The 19,921-nt window shown below is 35.7% G+C and overlaps 1 protein-coding gene across 1 annotated transcript in view; it reads right to left on the minus strand.

The window, feature by feature from the left end:
- The window catches only part of CLINT1 (clathrin interactor 1), a 53,540-nt gene that overhangs the window by 7,043 nt on the left and 26,576 nt on the right, over window positions 1-19,921 (minus strand). Inside the window, exons 2-9 of the mRNA XM_075057157.1 lie at window positions 18,453-18,557; window positions 17,685-17,781; window positions 16,043-16,151; window positions 14,981-15,145; window positions 10,762-10,936; window positions 5,509-5,752; window positions 4,899-4,980; window positions 448-525 (exon numbers count right to left, since the gene is read on the minus strand). Of these exons, the coding sequence (XP_074913258.1) occupies window positions 448-525; window positions 4,899-4,980; window positions 5,509-5,752; window positions 10,762-10,936; window positions 14,981-15,145; window positions 16,043-16,151; window positions 17,685-17,781; window positions 18,453-18,557 (1,055 nt within the window). The remainder of the gene's footprint in view (window positions 1-447; window positions 526-4,898; window positions 4,981-5,508; window positions 5,753-10,761; window positions 10,937-14,980; window positions 15,146-16,042; window positions 16,152-17,684; window positions 17,782-18,452; window positions 18,558-19,921) is intronic.

Genomic DNA, 19,921 nt, shown 5'->3' on the forward strand with positions numbered 1-19,921 from the left:
GCCCACAAGTGCAGAAGTGGGACGCGCTGGGCTAGTTTTTTTAATTGTTTAGTGAGCACTTTTCAGCCAGCATTTAGACCCACACTTGGTTATTTCAGGTTTTACTTTTCCACTTCAGAAGTCACGTCTTATTTCAATGTGTTTCAAAATTAGACTTGAAGTTATGTTTTAAGTCTTATTATATGCTTATATTATTAGATGAACAGGGATATATTTGTAACTCCTACTAACATTTTTCTGAAATAAAGTTCATGAAAAGTTTCAGGTCCAATGAGACATGTGCAGTGCCAGACAGTAGATATCTTCCACACTCAGTATAGCACTTGTGGTCCACTTACATAAACACAGTTTGCCCCGGAAAGGGAAGTGACTTTCAGTAATGCCGTGTGGCATCTTTTCCCCTCTTTCTGCCCTTAAACAGCATTTCAATCCGTAAATTAATCCTACCTTGTGATGATGGGAAACTTGCTGAAGCAGCAGCTGAACTAAAATCAGCAAATCCTCCAAATGGGTCAGTTGATCCACCTAGAAACAGAAGGAAGCCAAATGCTGTTACAGGATTGTGCAAAGATCCATTGCAACAACTGCATGTGGGATTTATGAAGAAAAGCTGTTCTGTATTTGGCAAGATGGATTTATTGATTCTGCTCCCCAAGTCAGCACTGTTTTTCCTGTTCATCACCACACTATATTTATACAAGCCTGAGCAACAATAAACTGGATTATTTCCAACTGTCTTGCAGATCTTGCAATTTTGTTTTCCTAGGGAAGAACTAAAATAAGCAAGTTTTTGCTATCTCTAAAAAAAAAATACGGCAGGATTAAAAAGGTTAACAAGTTTTTAACTAGTGAGGGATGCTACTAGTTTGTGGCAGTTTGTAAAATTAAAACTTTAGAAGCATAATGCATAAAAGCCAAGCATTTTTATTGTATAAAAGTTAATTTATTATGCTTACTATGAAAAAAATCACATGTCGCCTTATATTTAGTTTTTGTGTTGCAGAATCATTCATGCTTTAAGCAATGATCTTGAATTGGGATTTCAAGGACAGAGCTTGCATTTGTGTTCATTTTTTTATAAGTTTGCTTCCTTTCTACAGCAGGAACATTAAGTTTTCCAACCAGACATTTGTATACAGCACATAAATTATTAACTTCTGAATACAGCATAGTAACAATTTTTCACTTAAAAAATAGAGCCAAGGTATAAAAACAGAAGAAAGATTTAAGAACCATATTGGAAAGCTGCTTTTTTAAAAAATTAAAAAAGACAAAAAAAAAACAGTTTAAAAAAAAAATCATCTAATTATTGTTGATACTGCTTTTAAGTAGGTGTTCCACTGACCTGAGAAAGCTAAGAAGTTGACCTTATTTGTTTGTCCTCAAAGATTTCACCTCCAAGCAGTCCCACCCTTAGAAGAAGCTGCAGCAGTTCAATTATTTTGCTTTTAGTGTTATGCGTACATTATATAGGTTACATCACAGCTGCTTAGCCTGCAGTGCTTAGAAACTAGCCAGGTGGGACTGGAACATCTGTGCTGCACTCAAACACCACCAGGGACAGCTTCCAACATCTGGTGCCATTTCTGAATTGTCTTATCGCTGCAAGACATTCTGCCCCATCTGCTACTCTCAACTGGGTTAATTAAACTAGAACCATCTCCTTTTTAATAAATGGCTAGCAATAATAAAAGGAACCATTCACTTTCTAATACATGTGTACTTGTATTTCTTTTTAATGTTATTTTTACTGTAGACTTTGCCAGGAAGGCGACTGTTCTTCCAAGGGGAAATGTCTTTTCTTGCCAAGCGTGTAGCATATGATAGAAAACATGAGAAGGGAATGCAAGGACGGTCTCTCTGAATTTTCAGAAATATAGCACTACTGAAATCCTTTTACCACCTTTTCAAGAGGGAGAAGATTTCACACAAAGTTAAGAAATTTCTTCAACACAAATTCTGAAGTAATCTAGTAAGCATCTTACATATGTTTATATACAAGTTTTATACCGACTGCAATCTGAGAATGAAAAAGGGTAAAACGAGCCAGTGAAATATCAAGCTAAAAAACTGTTCTGATCATGTTTACTCTGCCTACTGCAATAAACATTTTAAAATCTTTTTTCATCACATGTGTCCTTACAGAGTTCAGAACAGGGTAATGCTTTGAGAGTTTATATGCAGAATGAGCAACACAGATGACATACTCTCAAACCACATCCTCAAAAAATCAATGCTCTCATGCTATGCCTATTATCCTTGGGCTGTTTGACAAAGTATCTAGGGATTAATTTAATTTTAAAAACAGAACTAGGTTCAAACCCAAAATAACCCCTTAACATTTTCAGTCAAGTCAACTCCTATTCCACCTGTATTGCCTGTTTTCAAACGAAACTGAATTCCACCAGAGAAAGGTGGCAGAGCTTAAATGAATGCAGTAACTCTCTAAAGAAAGGTATCACTAGCTAAGATTAAAGAGCCCCATCTCCAGTAACACCAAAAAAATTACTTCCAGCAGGTCTAGCCACAGATTCTACATCTTCTCAAACAGATTGCTCCTTTACGGCAACCAACCGTCCCCCTCACGTACAAATTGTGTTGCTTTAGTAATGTGTAACCCCCTAAGCCTCACCAACCTTCTTCTACATCTCTGCACCTGAAAATACATAGATAAGCAAATTCTGAGTTCCCTGAATTCACATGACTTCCCTGCCAGTTCCTTCACAGGACAGATCAAAGGCTGCATTTGACCCTTTCCCTGTGTCTTGCCTGACACTGGGAATGTTCCCACACCCTGTGCTGCAAGGAACAGTGGTCATAACAAGTGACCTGCACGTGAAGGACAGTGCTAATCTTCTCAACATGAGCTATCCTCAAAGATTCCCATGTGAGATCTGTCACTACAAATGAACCCTTTCCATCTGCCTTCCCAGGTCAGCAAAGAGGTTATTTAGCAGGACCAGCTGGTAATATGCCTCTTCTCAACGCCATTTCTAAATGCTGCTTTGGAAAAAGAAGAAAAAGGCAAAAAGGAAAAAGGCTTACTACAGCAAAGAACCAAACTGATGAAAGATTCAAATGCACCGTAATATGGAAGCTGCTACAGTTCTGTTTGAAATACGGGAAGGCTCACTTTGAATTGGAGACATCTATTCTCAATGTGATTTTATTTTTATACATAAAGACATATACATAAGTATATAAATAAAACCAAAAGGGACTCTAATCTCTTTTCCCATAGAAATAAGAATTGGATAGAAGTTTCAGTATTGATTTGGGCTAGTGGTTCTGATCCAGGATCTTAAAATTCCATGAAACTGTGGTAACTCCAATGTACAATGAATACCTTTGTATATGAAGTGAATAAAACAGAAAATAACACAAAATAAGTTGTTCCTTAAATCTGGGGTCATTTGTGCTTAAAAAAACAGATGTATGAGATGAATTTTATTTCTTAACCATTAGGAATTAACACATATTTCAGAAGAGACATATAAACTTTATCTACTTTCCCCAAAATAAAAGTGAACAAAGTTTTAAAGATGTACCAGAAATAAGAAAGAAAAGATTGAGACAGATCTCTGGTACTAAATTACCACATCAATTTCCCTCCCCTCCAATAGTTTTGACATATTTTATATTCTATTAAATACTTACAGAGGTCGCATTTTGGTAGCCTAATGATGAAAGGAACTGTGTCGCACAGAGTGCTCATAATACTGGCTTTGCTCATACATTATAACAAAAATACCTAGTGTGACATATTACAGGGGTCCCACTACAATACGCTCAGAAGCAGTATAACTTCAGAATGGAAGTCAGTAAGAATAGTTTTTACATATGCACAAATGCAGCCACCTTGCCACACATGTGGGCCTCCAGCTACTCTGGACTGCCATTTTTTGGTACTTTCTCTGTGATTTTATATTGTCTTTAAGACAAAGAAAGAGCTGATATTTGTGGTCCCCAAGATACACACCTACACTTCTACAAACAACGTGAATATGATCCCATATATAGTAGAAGTTGCTTATTTGTAACGGAGAGCAGTTACATGAAAGGTTTCTATCTATGTAAAAACACACGCTCGCATTTTATTTGTTATTCAAAGTGATCTTTAAACAAAAATTCTGCCCACAGTTAACTCTCTCCCAACTGTGCCATTAGACCACAAATAGATTAAGTCCTTTGTCTATTCCACGCTAGCCACTATCAAAACTGTCAATATTAAGAACGGTAAGCACAATAACAAGCAGGTTTTGAAAAGCAAACCACCAAACCCCTGAACTCCTCTATCAATCATGTATGCAATGCACTGAAATTTAACACACTCCTAAAAAGAAACTGCATCTTGAGAGTGTAAGGATAAGTCCATATGAAGGTTAATGGACTTAAAATTCAAATGCACATTTAGAGAGCGAAGCGACGTGTTTTACAGTGACTAATTTTACTTTTAGGTAGCAATTTCTTTTTGGTATCAGGGTTGGGATCAACCGAGTGCCAAGACAAAATAAGATAAAGAAACAAGTTTACCATATATTTCAGATGAAAGCTTATATGAAGATCATCCACCTCCAGCTGCCTAGCCTTTGAATTGCACTATGAGAAATGCTTGAATGTGAATGGACTGCACTTGCTTTTAGAGTTAATTATAAATAACTGCATTACAAACACAGTTTCTGACAGACTGATCTGGCAGTTAATCTTTGTGCTGCTAGCATTTATTAGTCCCATGCAATAGCACATACAGTACCTTGCTACAAAAGGTTCTAGGCAGCTCCAAATTTTTTGAGTATTCATTTCTCAATTTATCTACCACTCTATATAACAACAAACAAGCTTATCCTCAGGAATGGTTCAAAATATGCATTAAGAAAATAAAACCAAAATGTGCCTACCTGTTGAGACTGGCTGGCTAGTTCCATCAAACAACAGATCAACCAGGTCATTAGATGACTTGCTGCCAGAGGGTACAGAAGCCTGAAGAAGAAATCACACAATAGATCTCATCTCATGATGTCACCACTCATCTTAAATGACATTGAGAAGTTTTCTAGGGTTTTTAGGTGCTTTGTTTTGTTTTGGAGAGATGGCAGATTTGTCTTTGAAGCCAACAATCACTGGAAGCTGGCTAAATTTCAAATCAAATAGTGAACAGCTAGTGGCTCAGTTTTTTTTTCTGATAACTGAAGAACTTGGTAACTTGTCAATAAGTGTGCAGGTTCAGAGAATCCTTCACACTTCAGGCCAAGATTTATCTTTGCTTTCCTGAAGAGAGTAAAACATGGTAATGACTACATTTAAAAAATTCTACATCTTAAAACAATCACACAAAAAGGCATTTGGTAATTAAACTGTTCCACTGCCTTTGAAAACCCCAGTTAAGCATTTTTGATAAAATAGTTCCCTTGCTGCATAACAAAAAGTCTATCCTAAGCTAGAAACTGTCTCAGCGGTTAGAAGAAAACTGGTTCCAAAGTCACGTTTTATTGTGCTCTGCTGTCTCACCTTTGCTGTTGACTGTGCAGTATGAGCAGCAACATTTTGTTCTGGACTTGCTTTATCCCCTGTATAATGTGCTGCTGCTCCCAAGTCAATGGTTTTTGAAGGATTTGCTGTGCGTTTGTGTCTGGTGGTGGTAGTTTCTGTAGCTTGTGTAATATGAATGTGTTTCGTTGTCACTGTCTCCTCTTCATCTTTGAATTCAGCTTTGGGAGATTTACCTCTTCTTGATTTTTCTTCATCACTGTCACTAGAAAAACAAAAGCGATGGAATACCATTCATGATGGACTTAAGGGGACATTTGGCTTAAGCCACAAGAGGTTTTATTACTCTAGTTCCTTGTAGTTATGGTTCGTAACAAAAATACTGCTTCTCTTACATTTGAGAAAGGAAATGTTTTACCCTTACATAATGCATCTGCATAACACAGCATTGCACCTATTGTACAAAAGTGATGAAGAAAAGCAAGTTATTTTGTTAAACATTAACTACAAGTCCACAGCAAAGGGTAATAGGAAATCAGTGTTTAAATCCAGTACATTTAATTACCTTCTGACAGGAACTCCCCCACACATTATGTAACACTTCAGCAACAAAAGTTAAGTTAGCAGGTCTGCTCAGTACTTAAACCAAGAGACAGAAAGCAGTGAAGCAAATACAGGTACTATCTTTTGGATTTCAAGAATTCCATTCCTATTTCAACTCATTTCCCTTTCCAGAGAAACAGGCTTTTATATTCTTTAAGATGTTTGCAGAAAAAGAATGTTTACAGAATTATACAATACAATGACACTATTCATTTTCTATGAGAGAAGACACATTCATTCTTAAAATGTAAAAGAACAAAAGTGTCACCATTTTAGGCAAAAACTTTTTAGATGTTACTGCATAATATTTAATCCATTACATTTTCTACTTTTATATTTTAAGTCTTTCACAAACAAACCAATTGTCCCCCACCAACAGACATGTTGCCCATTATCATCAAGTTAAGATTTGCACATAACAGTGAAAATTGCTGTACAGAAAGCTTAAATATATTGACACGTATTTTGAAATAGCAATTCCCTTAGCAACATAGTTGAAAGTGGAAGGTTTTTCTATTTTAATAATGCACTAGAATACTAAAAATACAAAATTTAGGAAAGGCTTTCCCTTTGTCGGTGGGAATACGACAGTAACTGCAATATACTCTGGAGAGTAGCCTTTGTTCTCTGTTAACAACAGAGGGGTTTTTGGAATACATTGCATGTGTCATTTCCTCTATACATATTACCTACTCACCACAGGGGATGGCTCAACTCATTAACATCAGTGAATGTAAATGCCCATTCCTTTTTTTAGTTCTTTATTTTTAAAAGAAAAATAACATAGCTGCTGGCCAACCTAGCGCATACCGGCACTTGCTTGAGCCAGCCTTACACAGATAAGTGAGCTCAAATGGCATCACCTAACCTTACCCTCCCAAGGCACTTCAACCCTGACTTGAAACAGCATGCCTACTGTTCCAGTTCTGGATTTCTGCAGATAGCCTGCCTATGTGCACAAATACACCAGAGGGGACCAGGAACCACATCTTTATTTGTGACATCAGGATTTTAACACAAGCCCCCAGAGAAGACTGATCTGCACATTAGCATGGTATACATGGTACATCCGTCCTAAAAGCCTCAGAGGAGCATGGATAATGTTGCCTTTTAGATGCATGTTCAAAGTATCCAAGACCAGGACAATTACAACTAAGGCTCAAGTCTCTTAAAACCTGCTGCAATGTATTTCTTGTCATCACTACAGAGCTGCCTAGTCCATATAAACATTCTGTGAGTTGAAGAAGTGATTGACAACTATCAAAGTCTGATCAATGGAGCTATTGCTACAGAACTGGCAGAGATCAATCTCAGTAGCGTAAGAATAGAAAAAAAGTGAGTCTTTGGTGATCTACAGCAAAATAAATGTCTAAAAGATTTGAGAAAAGAAATTAAACATATATGCCAGAAAGCAGGACAAATATTACAATACTCAGTTTTCTGTGACAACTTGTACTGCTTCCAAACTGTCTCAGGAGATCTGTTTTTTATTTTTCTTTAATGGTCACATTAACACACACAAAAAAATTACAGATTAATGTTCCCTTTAAGTGTGTTTACTGTGAGCTGAATAGTAAAATTGCAATGCTTCATCTGAGAATTGCAGAATGAATATTATTAAAAAAATAAAGAAATAAAAATTATAGCTAGTATTGCACCAAATAATTTAAAAAACTTCTGCAAAGGCAGTACATAGCTGCAACTTCCAGAAATCGAATTATGGATACATGCTCTTTTTCTTTGCCTTAAGGTTTTTGTGGTGTGGAGTTTTTTTTGAACATTCTTTAAGGCAATAAAAGTAGTTTACTGATACTTTAAGACTATCTGAATTATATCCTACTACAAGAGTAATCCTTTACACGGAAGTTGCCTTTAAACATGGTTGTTGCATCCTTTTATAGGTGTACTAAAAGTTTTGCTTCCTTTCTAGTCTGTTACCTGCATCAACCTTTCTGAATATTGGAGAAACAAGGATTGACAGAGTTTTAAGGATTCTTGTGAAAAAAGTATAGTGTTTCAGAAGAACCTCTGTATATCTGCAGGTAATTTAGAAAATAGAACTTCAGCATACGAAGCTGGACTCAGGGCAGCAATTGACTTATTCACCTAAGACCTAAGAACTAACAAGCACTATGAAAGTACAACAGAGGTTTTCCCACCCATGGGGTGTTGTTTCTTGCCTTCTGTACTTCCAAGGGGATAATCTAATTCCCCCACAGCAGTACTAACATTTTTCTTCTAAAGAAAAAGCACAGACTAAGCTTCTCCAGAGTTAGCTGTGTGAACTGCAGTTTCACTGAAATCTACTGTAAACTCAAGCCAGCTATATCACAGGTTAAGGTCTTAGTTACTTCAAGCATTTTTAGCATTTTTTTTTTCCTTCTATGCAAACTACTAGCTTTGCAAGTAGAATCAGAAATCCAGACGTTTGGCCAAGTTTTTCTGGTGTGTATATTGGAGGTAAAGATTGTGTCATCCAAATTCCATTAACCACTGTGAAGATATGTAAGTCACATTTATTCATTGTGTTTAAAGACCTTTATTGGTTTTACAGTACTAAAGTAATAATGATTTATAAAGCTATTAAGATAGAAACAATAGAATATACAACAGCAGATTTGCCAGCTGAATGAGTTTCACCATTTAGTCACTTTTCCAAGGGAAACAGCAACTTAATTCAATGTTATTATATAGCAGCAGGCTACAAAAACTAGTAAGTTTTTGGAAGCTTCTTCTGTGTTTTTAGAAAAAAAAATTGCTGAAGCGTGAAAACACAGAAATGCTGGAATTCATGAAATATTTACAAGAGAAAGTTATGTTGTGAGCTTAAGTCACATGACAAAATTTCATGTTTCTTTCAGTTTCAATATTTAATTTCATACAAAATATAGTATTCTGTTAATACAACATGAATTACAAGGTTTGTATTTACAGTATCTTTTAGTATAAATAGACAGACATTCCATAACCTTGAGTTCAATCTTCTTTGATCCTTTGATGCCTTCTGTAGAAAGAAACCCCTTCATTTCAACACTCTGATAAAATACCTTCCATGTTGTCTAATCACCATGCCAAGAGAAGCCAAAAGGAAATTTCAGGCTGGCAGCCAAAGCAATGTTAGAGAAGCCATGCTGCCACAACCTGGATTCCTTCTTATGGCAGGATAACCTGCAACTACCAAATTGTTTTTGCTCATGTATATCCCAAAAAATCCTCCTTTTATTTCTAGTCCTGAGTTTATTACTCTCATAAATTTTGAGACAAATACCAGAACTGACATTTACCAAAAAAAGTGGAAGACAAATAAAAAGGAAGGGACAAGGGTTACAAGAGCAAAACAAAAATGAAAAATGTAATATTAGCCAGAGAAAAAGATCAGTGTGACTTGGGGTAGAGATGTACAGTGCAGAAGTCCTCAAAATAAGCTGCTTTTTATAAAGATAAAACACTGGAAGGTGCAAGACTTTATACCAGCACAAGTAAGAGACTAGGAGCCATTCAGAAATAAAGCAAAGGAAATAAGATAAAAAATGTTTACTGTACATCCTCTACATGAAATGTGGACAGTGAGCTTTACAGACGTCATGTGACAAGGTGCTTTTGAAAGGTAAGTACAGAAAAGCACACAGTAATATACCATTGTTAAATTTGAAATTGTTTACTTTCCTTCTGATCCCTTCTCTTTGTAGTCTACTGATAGTAAGTTCTAAGAGGGAACTCTGATGTGTGCAAAGAATACCAGTTCTATGATTTATTAATGCCCTAGCAAGACAACCATACTGCCTTTTTCTCAGAAATGCTACCATTATAATTATTTTTTGTTTCTGTGCAAAATTGCTTGAATTTTGTAATATACACACATCTGCATGTGTATCTTTATACACATATATATAAAAATGTGTGTGACTGCATCTGAAGATACTCCTGTAAAAAATATTAATCAAATCTCAGTGCAAATTTGAATTTTGTTTCCCAAAAGGGAATTATTTCAATATACTTGAGCACTTTCTCTACAGCAATTTCAGATTCTGTTAAGTACAAATTTGATCTCCGGGTAATAAAATTCAATGCACCTGTTGAAGTGTGATGTATGTAAAGTTCTTTCTGCAGGCAAAGCAGGGTAGGTTTTCTTCTTTACTGAAAAGATTTAATGACCAGATGTAAACCACAACAAGTTTCTTGAGAAGGTTCAGCTGAAATTGACTTTAAAAAAAAAAGTCACCTGCAGTCTGTTCTTCCTGGGATCAGCTTAGGGGAGAAGCACTGTGTCAAAGTAGGTCTAAGCAATTTTGTATCTCCCTCCTCTTTGGCACTTCAGCATTCAGAGTAACTAGCATTGAATGGCAGCCTCTAGTATACTGGCACAAGGAAGACCACTGAATTGCTGAGACAAGGAAAGCTTAGGAAATTTCAGCCAAATTCCCTGCTTTGCCAGCAGCTATCTAAGCTAGGGGCAGTAATGGAAGTCAGCCAAGAAGAGTTAACTATTGACAGAACTACATTATTCCCCAAGGCCAGTAAGAGCTGTGTAAGAAGTCCAGGAAGGAGGTATTGAACCCACACATGCTTCTGTATGGACAAAAAGAATGGCAGAGTAACTAATAATCAGCAACAAAGAGCTTTATAATAGCAATTTCACAGAATAAATTCATGTTAAAATAACTCTAGTACCTGCACCTTTCTGGAGAGTCTTCTCTATCTTTCCTTCGGAACTTGCTGATGGTATCATCGATCGTGCTTCCAATTTTGTCGCTCAGCTCACCTAACTTATCGCTGAATGGAAAAGCTGTTTTTTTATCCCATTCTTCATCCCATTTTGACTTGGGCTCAGGATCATATCTTTCACCTGTGTAAGGCATTAAGATAAGAAATACTAAAGATAACAGGAAAAAAAACATGCCTGCGGTCTTTCTGGAATCACTCTCAAGCCCCCCTGCCCTACATACATAAACCTTACAAGTTTTCAAAGCAAACTGAAAGCTCCCACAGTGCTGAATCAACACTATTACAGCAAGGCACAGCATGTAATGCCAATCATTAAGTGGCAGGAATGCAGATTCAAAGACTTTTGTTTATGACAACGACACAATCTTAATGCACTGCACAGCCCAGCACATCAGGAGACTGTTGGACTCTGCTGGAGAAGCACAAGAGGCACAATCAACCCTGGCTGCATAAGCAGCTTATCAGAAATGGGATGTGCCAGTTTTGTAAGAGTCATTTAATGCCCGATATTCCATTCTTGGCCAAGCTGTGTGCTCAGAGGTAAATCAATGGGTTTTTTTATACATTGACATTCATGAACACATAAAAGCACAGTACCAAAATATTGAAAGACATAAGTGTGCAATGCATGATAACTTTCTGTTCTTCCTTTTCCACACTCGGTGACTAAAAAAAAAAAGCCTTTTAAAGAGATGAAAAAAGAGGCAGTAAGGCAAATCAGCTTCTCAGCAGCCACTGAGTACCCTGAACATCTTTACTAAACACTCAAGAAATCAAAACCATTTTCCTTCTAATCAAGTATTGAAGACCTCCATACTGGTATCTTAGCTTACAAACAGCTGATGGTTTTACCTGAAATAAGTACATTTGCTGTACAATCTCATTAAGAAAGTTTAAGAAATTTAAGCTTGGGTTTATTTATACACACCCAGGCAATCCGAGTTTAATTTAAAAGCAAAAACACTTACATTTTAACAGACTTCACTATCAGAAGCACGGCACACTTTACTAACTTGTATTGTGATCTTTTATCAGACCTTCTGCTGAAAACACAGGTATATAAAACAACCCAATATAGCTCAGTTTCTAGACAACACTTTTAGATAAACATTTTATATTTTGGCCCTTGCACACATGAAACAAGGCATTTTTTGTACTATTGAAAAATGCAAAATACTAGTTAATTTTTTTTACTTGAGGTGAGTAAAATTGAGTGGCAGAAAGGAAGAATTGTGAAAAATTCATTACATCAAGTTACATACAAATTATATTGTAGCTCAGGTAATGTTCAAGATGTATTCAATTAAGACATTTTTAATAAAAAGAAAATGATGGATTCCAGCACTACAAGGTGCAAAATTTGAGTTATATCTGTTCAATATACCATAGGATGTATTTTCTTACTGAAGAGAAGTGCAAGTCTCCAATGACATTTGTTTAGATTTATAAAGGATAGACAAACTTTTTCAAAGTAGAGAACCTGTTACAAATCAGCGAGATACTCGGTGAGATCTTTATCACTGAAAAAGGAGAAATTGCTAAGAAATGTACTACTGTTAAATTTTGCAGGAGAATAAAATGGCCTTATTCAGTTTATGTCAGGCTCTCAAGCATTTTAATGTAGATTCCATTAGAAGGTTTCCTTGTGCAACAGCAATTTTAAAATAAATAAAAACCCCTGAGAGCTCAGTATTTTCAGGACAAAAAGAACTAAGGAAAACTCTGAAAATACAAGCATTTTATATTTAAATAAATAGAATCCTTTAGACTAGAAGTTGGACCTGGGAAAAAATTTGTTTTGTGCTGCTAGAAAGATTTTTATTTTTTTAAAATTTTTTTTCTTTACTCAACAAATAAAGGGATAATTAAAAATTCTTTACCATAAAAGTGAAATACAAGCCAAAGGAGGCAGTTCTTTAAATTAAAAAACTTGAATGGTAACTAAAGAGTATATAGAGAAAGACTTCTACCCAGCATACAGGGTTAGATCACGACTCTGTACAGAGCAAGTCAAAAGATAAGCTCAGTGAAAGAACAGAGGGACATGTACTTAAACTACAAATGCAGTGACTCATAAGTGTTTCCTAAAAAGAGAATCACCAGAATTCCAAGCAGGTAGCAAAAGCCTAAAAGAATATAATAAAGCAAGACATATCCTGCCAGAGAGAGAGAGATTTTTCAACTACTCTGCATGTGAGGAAAAGGGAGAGCAGAGGAACGTGGAGAAGTAACCTGTCAAAAACAGAAGAGAGCAAATCTAAGTTTAAAGCTCACAGGGAAGAAGAGTAAAAACCATACATAGCACCAGAGAGGGACAGGTGAAGTTTAAGTCCTGCACAGTTACTACTCAGATCTTATACCAAACCCTTCTCAAAGAAGTCACTGACTATAGCAAACCAGAGCCTTGTGCCATTGTGACTTTGGGACTCATCCCTTAATGAAAGCAGCCAAGGATTTACTCAGGCCAAAGAAAACACAGATAAACATCGCAAGACTGACAGCTGGATCATGGACGACATGCTGGGATACACCAGACATAAAAGCCAGTTCAGGCTCAGATCCCTGCTACACATTATGGCAGGGACTGGGGAGCGAGGAGGAAGCTGCACACTTGGACTTGATAAGCAAAACATAGTACTGGTTGTGTGCCTTTATCTAACCAAGGCTGTCAGAGAAAACTGTGTCCTCTCTAAACAAAGGCAAGCTGATGGCATTACATCCTCTGAGGCCAAAATCTTACACACTATGCTGAAGATGCATAGTCTGACAGAACTCATTGCACACATGAAGAACATCAGTTGCCTCAGCAAAACAGGTGAATTTCCAGAAGCAAGGGTACATCAGACTACCTGTCAACAGCATTTGGATGATAGGTTTTTTTAATTTGTGTTTTTTTGTTTTGTGTGTGCATGTTTTTAAATAAAGGACCTCAGTAATGAAGGTCCTATTGCAAGTACCAGACCCAAGCTGGATATAGGACTGGTACCTTGTGCAATGAGGGCTGAGATGCATGACAGCTGGATTCTTTAGTTTTCGGAATTTTGATTTTTGAAAATCTGATGGCAGGTTTTCTGATATTTTAATGAGGGAGCAGATGACCAACCCTTCACACGCATCTTTTTTAAATATATAATATACATATTTGAAATATAATATATAAAGGGATTTTTTTAAACAAAAATGTTTAGAACTAACTTTCTGGTGTTAATAATGGCCTCTTCCCTGTCAGCTGGAATTCCCTAGGATTTAGGGATGAGCAGTGTTGCACTAAATTTCCAGCCTGCATATGGGTCTGCTGTGCTATGCAACCAACATCCAGCTGCAAGCTTACTATGTCTACACAAAGTAAATCTGGTATTGCCTGTGGGAGCCCTCCTTCGAAAAGCACATGGGACTTGCAGTACTAATCAAACAAGATTTTAAAAATCACACAAACTGAGACAGTAACAACTGTATTGGTAAACTCCTGAAATATAAGCTCCATCACTTACAAGGTACTTTATGCATATATTTAAAGTCACATCTGACAGACATCAGAACCCATACTGATAATCCACAGATATCTTTCAAGTGTCCAAACAGTATTATTTGGGAAACTAAAAAGTCTAATGGCATATACCACCTACATTGTTTCACCCAAACAGTATTACTGCCCTAAAAGCCCTAACCCAAATTAACCAACGGTTCTAAAGGAGGTTGGCAGGAGTAGGTGAAGCAATTCCTGTGCTGTGGTGGGTGGAAAGTATCATCACTTTTTTTTTTTTTTTTTTAAATTAAAGACTTACTACGAAACCCTGACTTATAAGGGCATTTATTTATCTACTGCTACAGCAGCATTCATTTCACAATGAGACTCTGCCTATGGATAAAAACAAAACAGCTAAGTTTTTGCTAAACCAATGTGTTAATATAATTTGTGTTAGTTTCTAGTTAGTTACTGTCTAAAAAAGACTAACTTAAAGATTTTTAAAGTAATTCGTTTAAATTTGTATGTGGGGGGGAAACGTGCAAGATTTCTTTTATAATAGCAACACTGACAGTTAAAGAAATGTAAAGAAAAAGCATTGAAAGGAGCACCTTAGAAATTCCTTAAGTTATCGGTGTTATCTAAGTCAAGTTAAAAGCTGAGATTGTCAATCCTTGACCAAGAAAGCCTAGTACTCACTGTATCTGAACCCTCCAACACTGTCCGAAGAAACCCCAATGTATTTGTCTTTGTTCTTCTTTGCTTTCTTTCTTTCTTCCCGAAGTCGATCATCATCTTGAGCAAATTCAACCATTTCTTTTACCTTCTGGCGTATGTTTATACCTTGGTCTTTGCCATTTTCATCTGTATAGGTAATGCAGGATAAAGATGATGGATGGAAGAGGGGGAAAAAGCAAAAAAATAAATCAGAGGCAGCAATACTGAACATCAAACTGATAAGAAAATTTGAATTATGAACACAGCAGTCAGAGAAAGATCTTATGGCTGCTAAGGTCCACTGCATTTGTTTTGAAAGTACCAAATAATTTGTTTCAACACAAATTTTCATCCTTGGATAAATGATAGTTTTCACTGAATGGTGTATTTAGAAGCATCTAACTGCTGCTGAAACATTGAAAAGATTAACAAAGACTGAGACAGAAATTATATTCTCCACTTAAACAATTTTAACCTTTCAAAATATAACCCCTTTTCCTCAGTCTTTTTAGTACAGGTTTTGCAAGTTTAATTGTAAGAACTCAGTCTTATTGGAAAACTGAATTTGTGAAAAATTGCTTTCAGTTGGGATGTACTACAAGCTAAATGTGCTCCTTTCCCAGCTTTTTTCACATTCAAAACACACACTGGCCTTGCTGCCTTTGCACTGTAAATATTATTTGGTGGGAGGAAAAAAACCCAGCTTCAAACAGATGTGTGTGTTTTGGAGCTCTAACCTTTTCTTCCCATATGATTAAAGCTATTCCTTTACGGACACCACAGGGGACCAGTCTCTAGTGCATATTTTAATATAAACCCGAACACTCATGTTGTGTTGGTTCTGTTGTTATTAGCCAGTCTTTTCTGCAAGTTCTTGTCTTCACTAATTAATACTCTAGGGTCCCACGTCTTGGATTCTGCACTCTTCACACAACTGGCAACAGTCACATTCTAATTAGACTGGGGAAGCTTCTAAGCTGGTTCAGGTGACTGACAACTCCAACTACTGTTTTAATTTGCTTATAAGATTTTTCTATTGCTCACCTACAAAGTGGTAATTTTCCAGGGATCGCAAATCATAAATGTGTTCTCTGGCACTTGTAACAACACGCTCTGATCCATTCCTTATGAGGTAAGCTAGGAGCAGCAAAGACTATAAAAATACAAAGCACCTTATGATTGCATGAAAAAAAGCTCTATCTTAAAAAAAAAAGCAATAGAAAACCAAACCTACCTCCCTCCCCAAATTAGTAAGAATTAAGACTTTCCTCTTTTAAATAAATGCTTATTACATGAGTTCACACAGAAAAAGCACAATGTTTTCCCCACATGCACCTTTTGCTCTTTAGAATATCAAAACTGTATTTGTCAAACTAATTTGTTGTTACTAAATCACAAGTAGTTACCTTCATCACCTACTGCTTATTTTAAAAGACAGCAGTAGCAATTTAAGAGAAAAAGTTAACCCTGCTAAATGAAGCATTTTCTTTTGCCTCTTTTGTTCACAATTTTCCAATGGTTTTCACTGAACAGTAACTCCTACAGAAATTAAATTCCTACAGAAATTTAAGAAGCCTTCTGCAGGATGCAATGGATATACAAAACTGCATCTCAGGACAATTTTAAGCAAGTGACAAAACAAATGAAGTTTAAATAGTACTTTAATTGCAATTTTTTACATTGAGGATTTCTATCTAGAAGAAAATTAATGCACTTTCTCCAAAGTAGTGCCTTTATCAGTTAAAACTATCATTATATTTCAACCTATCCAAACCTGATAAGCAACTCCAAGCAGTCTTTATAACATTAAGTAGTTATGTGTGATAGCATTAAATATTAATTTATACTGTACTTCAGGGAAAACAATTACTATGAATACAAAACATCAAGCACCTGTGAAAAGCACAAACCATGCCTTAGAATTAATTCTGTCTTGTTACAATCCTGGCATCAAGAAAAACAAAATATAAGCTAGTCTAATACATCAATTTGAAAAAAAATGAGGTTATATTTGCATAATTTAGTGAACATTGAACACCACTTTAAGTGCAGCATGATATAATCTTAAGCAAAAAGTTTCTGTACCATGCTAATTAGCCAGAGACAAGAAAAATGCAAATGATTCAGTTCTTTTTCCAAAAGGCAAGTAGGACATAAAAGCCTCATATGATAAGATCTGCAAGAAAATTTGGTCCACTCAAAGCTAAACTACCATGTTTAGGGAATAAGAAATTGGCAGAAAATTCAGATTAGTGTCCATTTCATTTCAGGTATTCTTGAATTCCTTCAAAAACAATTTCCTGATAGCAAAATAACTTATCATCTACTTCTCATGGAGTACTGTAACAACTCCTTTGGGTAGATTCAAAATGTGAATGCTACTCCAATACTTGAATATCAGCAAAATGTAATTGCTCTATTATGTTTGTTAAGTGGATCTTAGACACACTTCTAAAACTAGAAATTTTGTTTTTTCCATATAGAGCATTTGAAAGACATCTTTGACTTCAGTAACAGAATTATAAAGCTTATAGTTAGGAAAGAAATTATAGGTTGCTAGCAGAGTAAGTGATATAGCAGTACCTAAGTAAGACACTGCATCAGAACATTATACTAGCAACAATCATTATGTCCTTCATAGACCAACTCTAAGTCTTGAATACTTCCAGCTCATATACATACACACCTTATAAACTCTCCTCCAGTTCTTTTTATTGTCTTTCAGCATTCGAGTCCAAAGCATGTTCATAAGTTCTGGAAACTGTTCATACATAAATGTAGCCCTAAAGAATTAAACAAAAGGAGTAAAGAAATTTTATTCTCTGTGGTTTGCCACAATAGCTTGTTAAGACTCAGAGCTGACAGTAGATGGCAGGCTTGATCTAAGCCCATTCACATTTGATGACATTACAAGGGAAAAAGCTATCCTTATTTATTACTCATATAGAAGTAATTTACATACCAGTACTACAGAAGAAAAAAGTAATTCTAAAAATCTGAGGCAGTAGAAGAACCTTCACTAATTTATAACAAAAATAATGTTTAACACAAATACCCTAATAACAAACTGCAACTAGTCAAACATGCAACTTCCAAACTTATTTTAACAGAAAAAATGTTCAAGGAAGAATTTAACATGTTTTGCACTACTTGGAAAAGTCACAAGAAAGCAGTTTGAAAATAAACACTCCAAAAAAGTCAGATATATTGGAAGACTTATGAGGCTACATAAATAAAAATCAAGAATTTGAAAAAAAAATACCTTGGCTTCATTTTTTGTTTGACAGTTTTCAATACATTGTAAGATTATGCATTAAAAAAAAACTTGATTTACAGCAACTTTTCAGCATTATCAGTCAGCATACCACAGAGTTGATTTAGCAGCAAATTTCACATTCCCGTATAAAATGCACCACATTTCTCTTCTTCATCACTGCACCAAATTATCACTTACTTGGCAATCTCTCCCATGAGTTGCCCCGAAGGTCCCCACGGATCATCATTGGTTGCTTCTCGAACCTTAGACTCTATTTCTGAATAATTCATAACCACATTGGTGCTACAAAGGAAAAAAATTAACACACATGAAGATTAGCATCAAAACTGAGAAACACATGAAAACTTAATAATGACACTAGTGTGTATCTCACTTAATGAGATACCTCTATAGGGTGGGAAAGAAAACATCTTTAGTGCAGAAGTTACCCTGAGGACACTATGCAACACATTTAAGTTATCTTTAAGGAGGTTTTACTATGCTATTAGTCTTCAAGAATACAGATGAGAAACTAGAGATTACATTGCAGCTGGATTCAGTCCACTAAAAATGGCTTTTGGTCCACTTAAAATCCAAACCGAACCACTAGAGTCAAAGCTGATAGCTTCCCCAACTAGATATCATTTGCTTACAGGTTTGTACAGTGTACAGTTATTTGCAAGAGGCTTTATAACTCAGTCAGAAGCAGTTTTTGTTTGTTTGTTTTTAATGATGAGCGCTATAGAGAAACTCAAGAATATGAGTACCAAACAGGTGTTAGTAAAAAAAATAAAAAATTAAGAGAAAAAATCACACAGAAGACTGAAGTAAGGGAGATTAGATTCACTAGCAAGTCTGTTTCCTAGCTTAATTTATTTGAGGGAAAACAGCAAAATAAGAAAAGCTGCAGAGCACTCTTTTACAATTAAAGCAATACAAATACTATAAGGAGCCCAGGCTGTATCTACGAGAGTTCACAGAAGAACATAACTTGGAAAAAGGAAGTAATTTTTCCATATCAGTTATATTAGAATAGTCAATATGTGATTATTTTTTTTAAATGACTCTCTCAAACTGGTAACCTTCAACTATAAGCCCAGCAACCTCCTTTGTGCCCCTGAAAGTATCCAGATACATTTGATAACATAATGATTTTCCTTATATTTTAAGGTGAGTGAGCAGGCCCAAAGCATCATTCATATGAAGAATGTTTGAAAAACAACTCTCCAATTATTGAGCAATATAGCATACAATCATAATGAAAACATTGGTAAAAGGAAACCTAGTGACCTCTGCTTTCCCTATATACTTTGCAGTGTATTTGAAATGACTTAGAAATTACATGTTTACACCTATTGTATCAAACTTTTGATACTTTACTTAACTGTTAAAAGTACATCATACAACTGGTTTCAGAAGCTACAAAAACCCTGCAAGATAACTGCGTTCAACACAAATCATCTTATAAAGTCAAACTGATTAAACTGTAGGAAAGATCTAATGATCTTATAATACCATGCATAGAAGGCATTTGCTGCTTAAAAAAATCCTCTGTACCTGAAAGGACTAGAAGGGGAAAAAAAGAAAAAAAAAAAATCAAGATGCTTAATAGTCATCCCTCTGTCCATGTAGAAGCTGGCACAAAGCAGCATTCAAGCAATATGCGT

The sequence above is a fragment of the Buteo buteo genome, chromosome 24, assembly GCF_964188355.1.
Source record: "Buteo buteo chromosome 24, bButBut1.hap1.1, whole genome shotgun sequence".
NCBI lineage: Eukaryota > Metazoa > Chordata > Aves > Accipitriformes > Accipitridae > Buteo > Buteo buteo.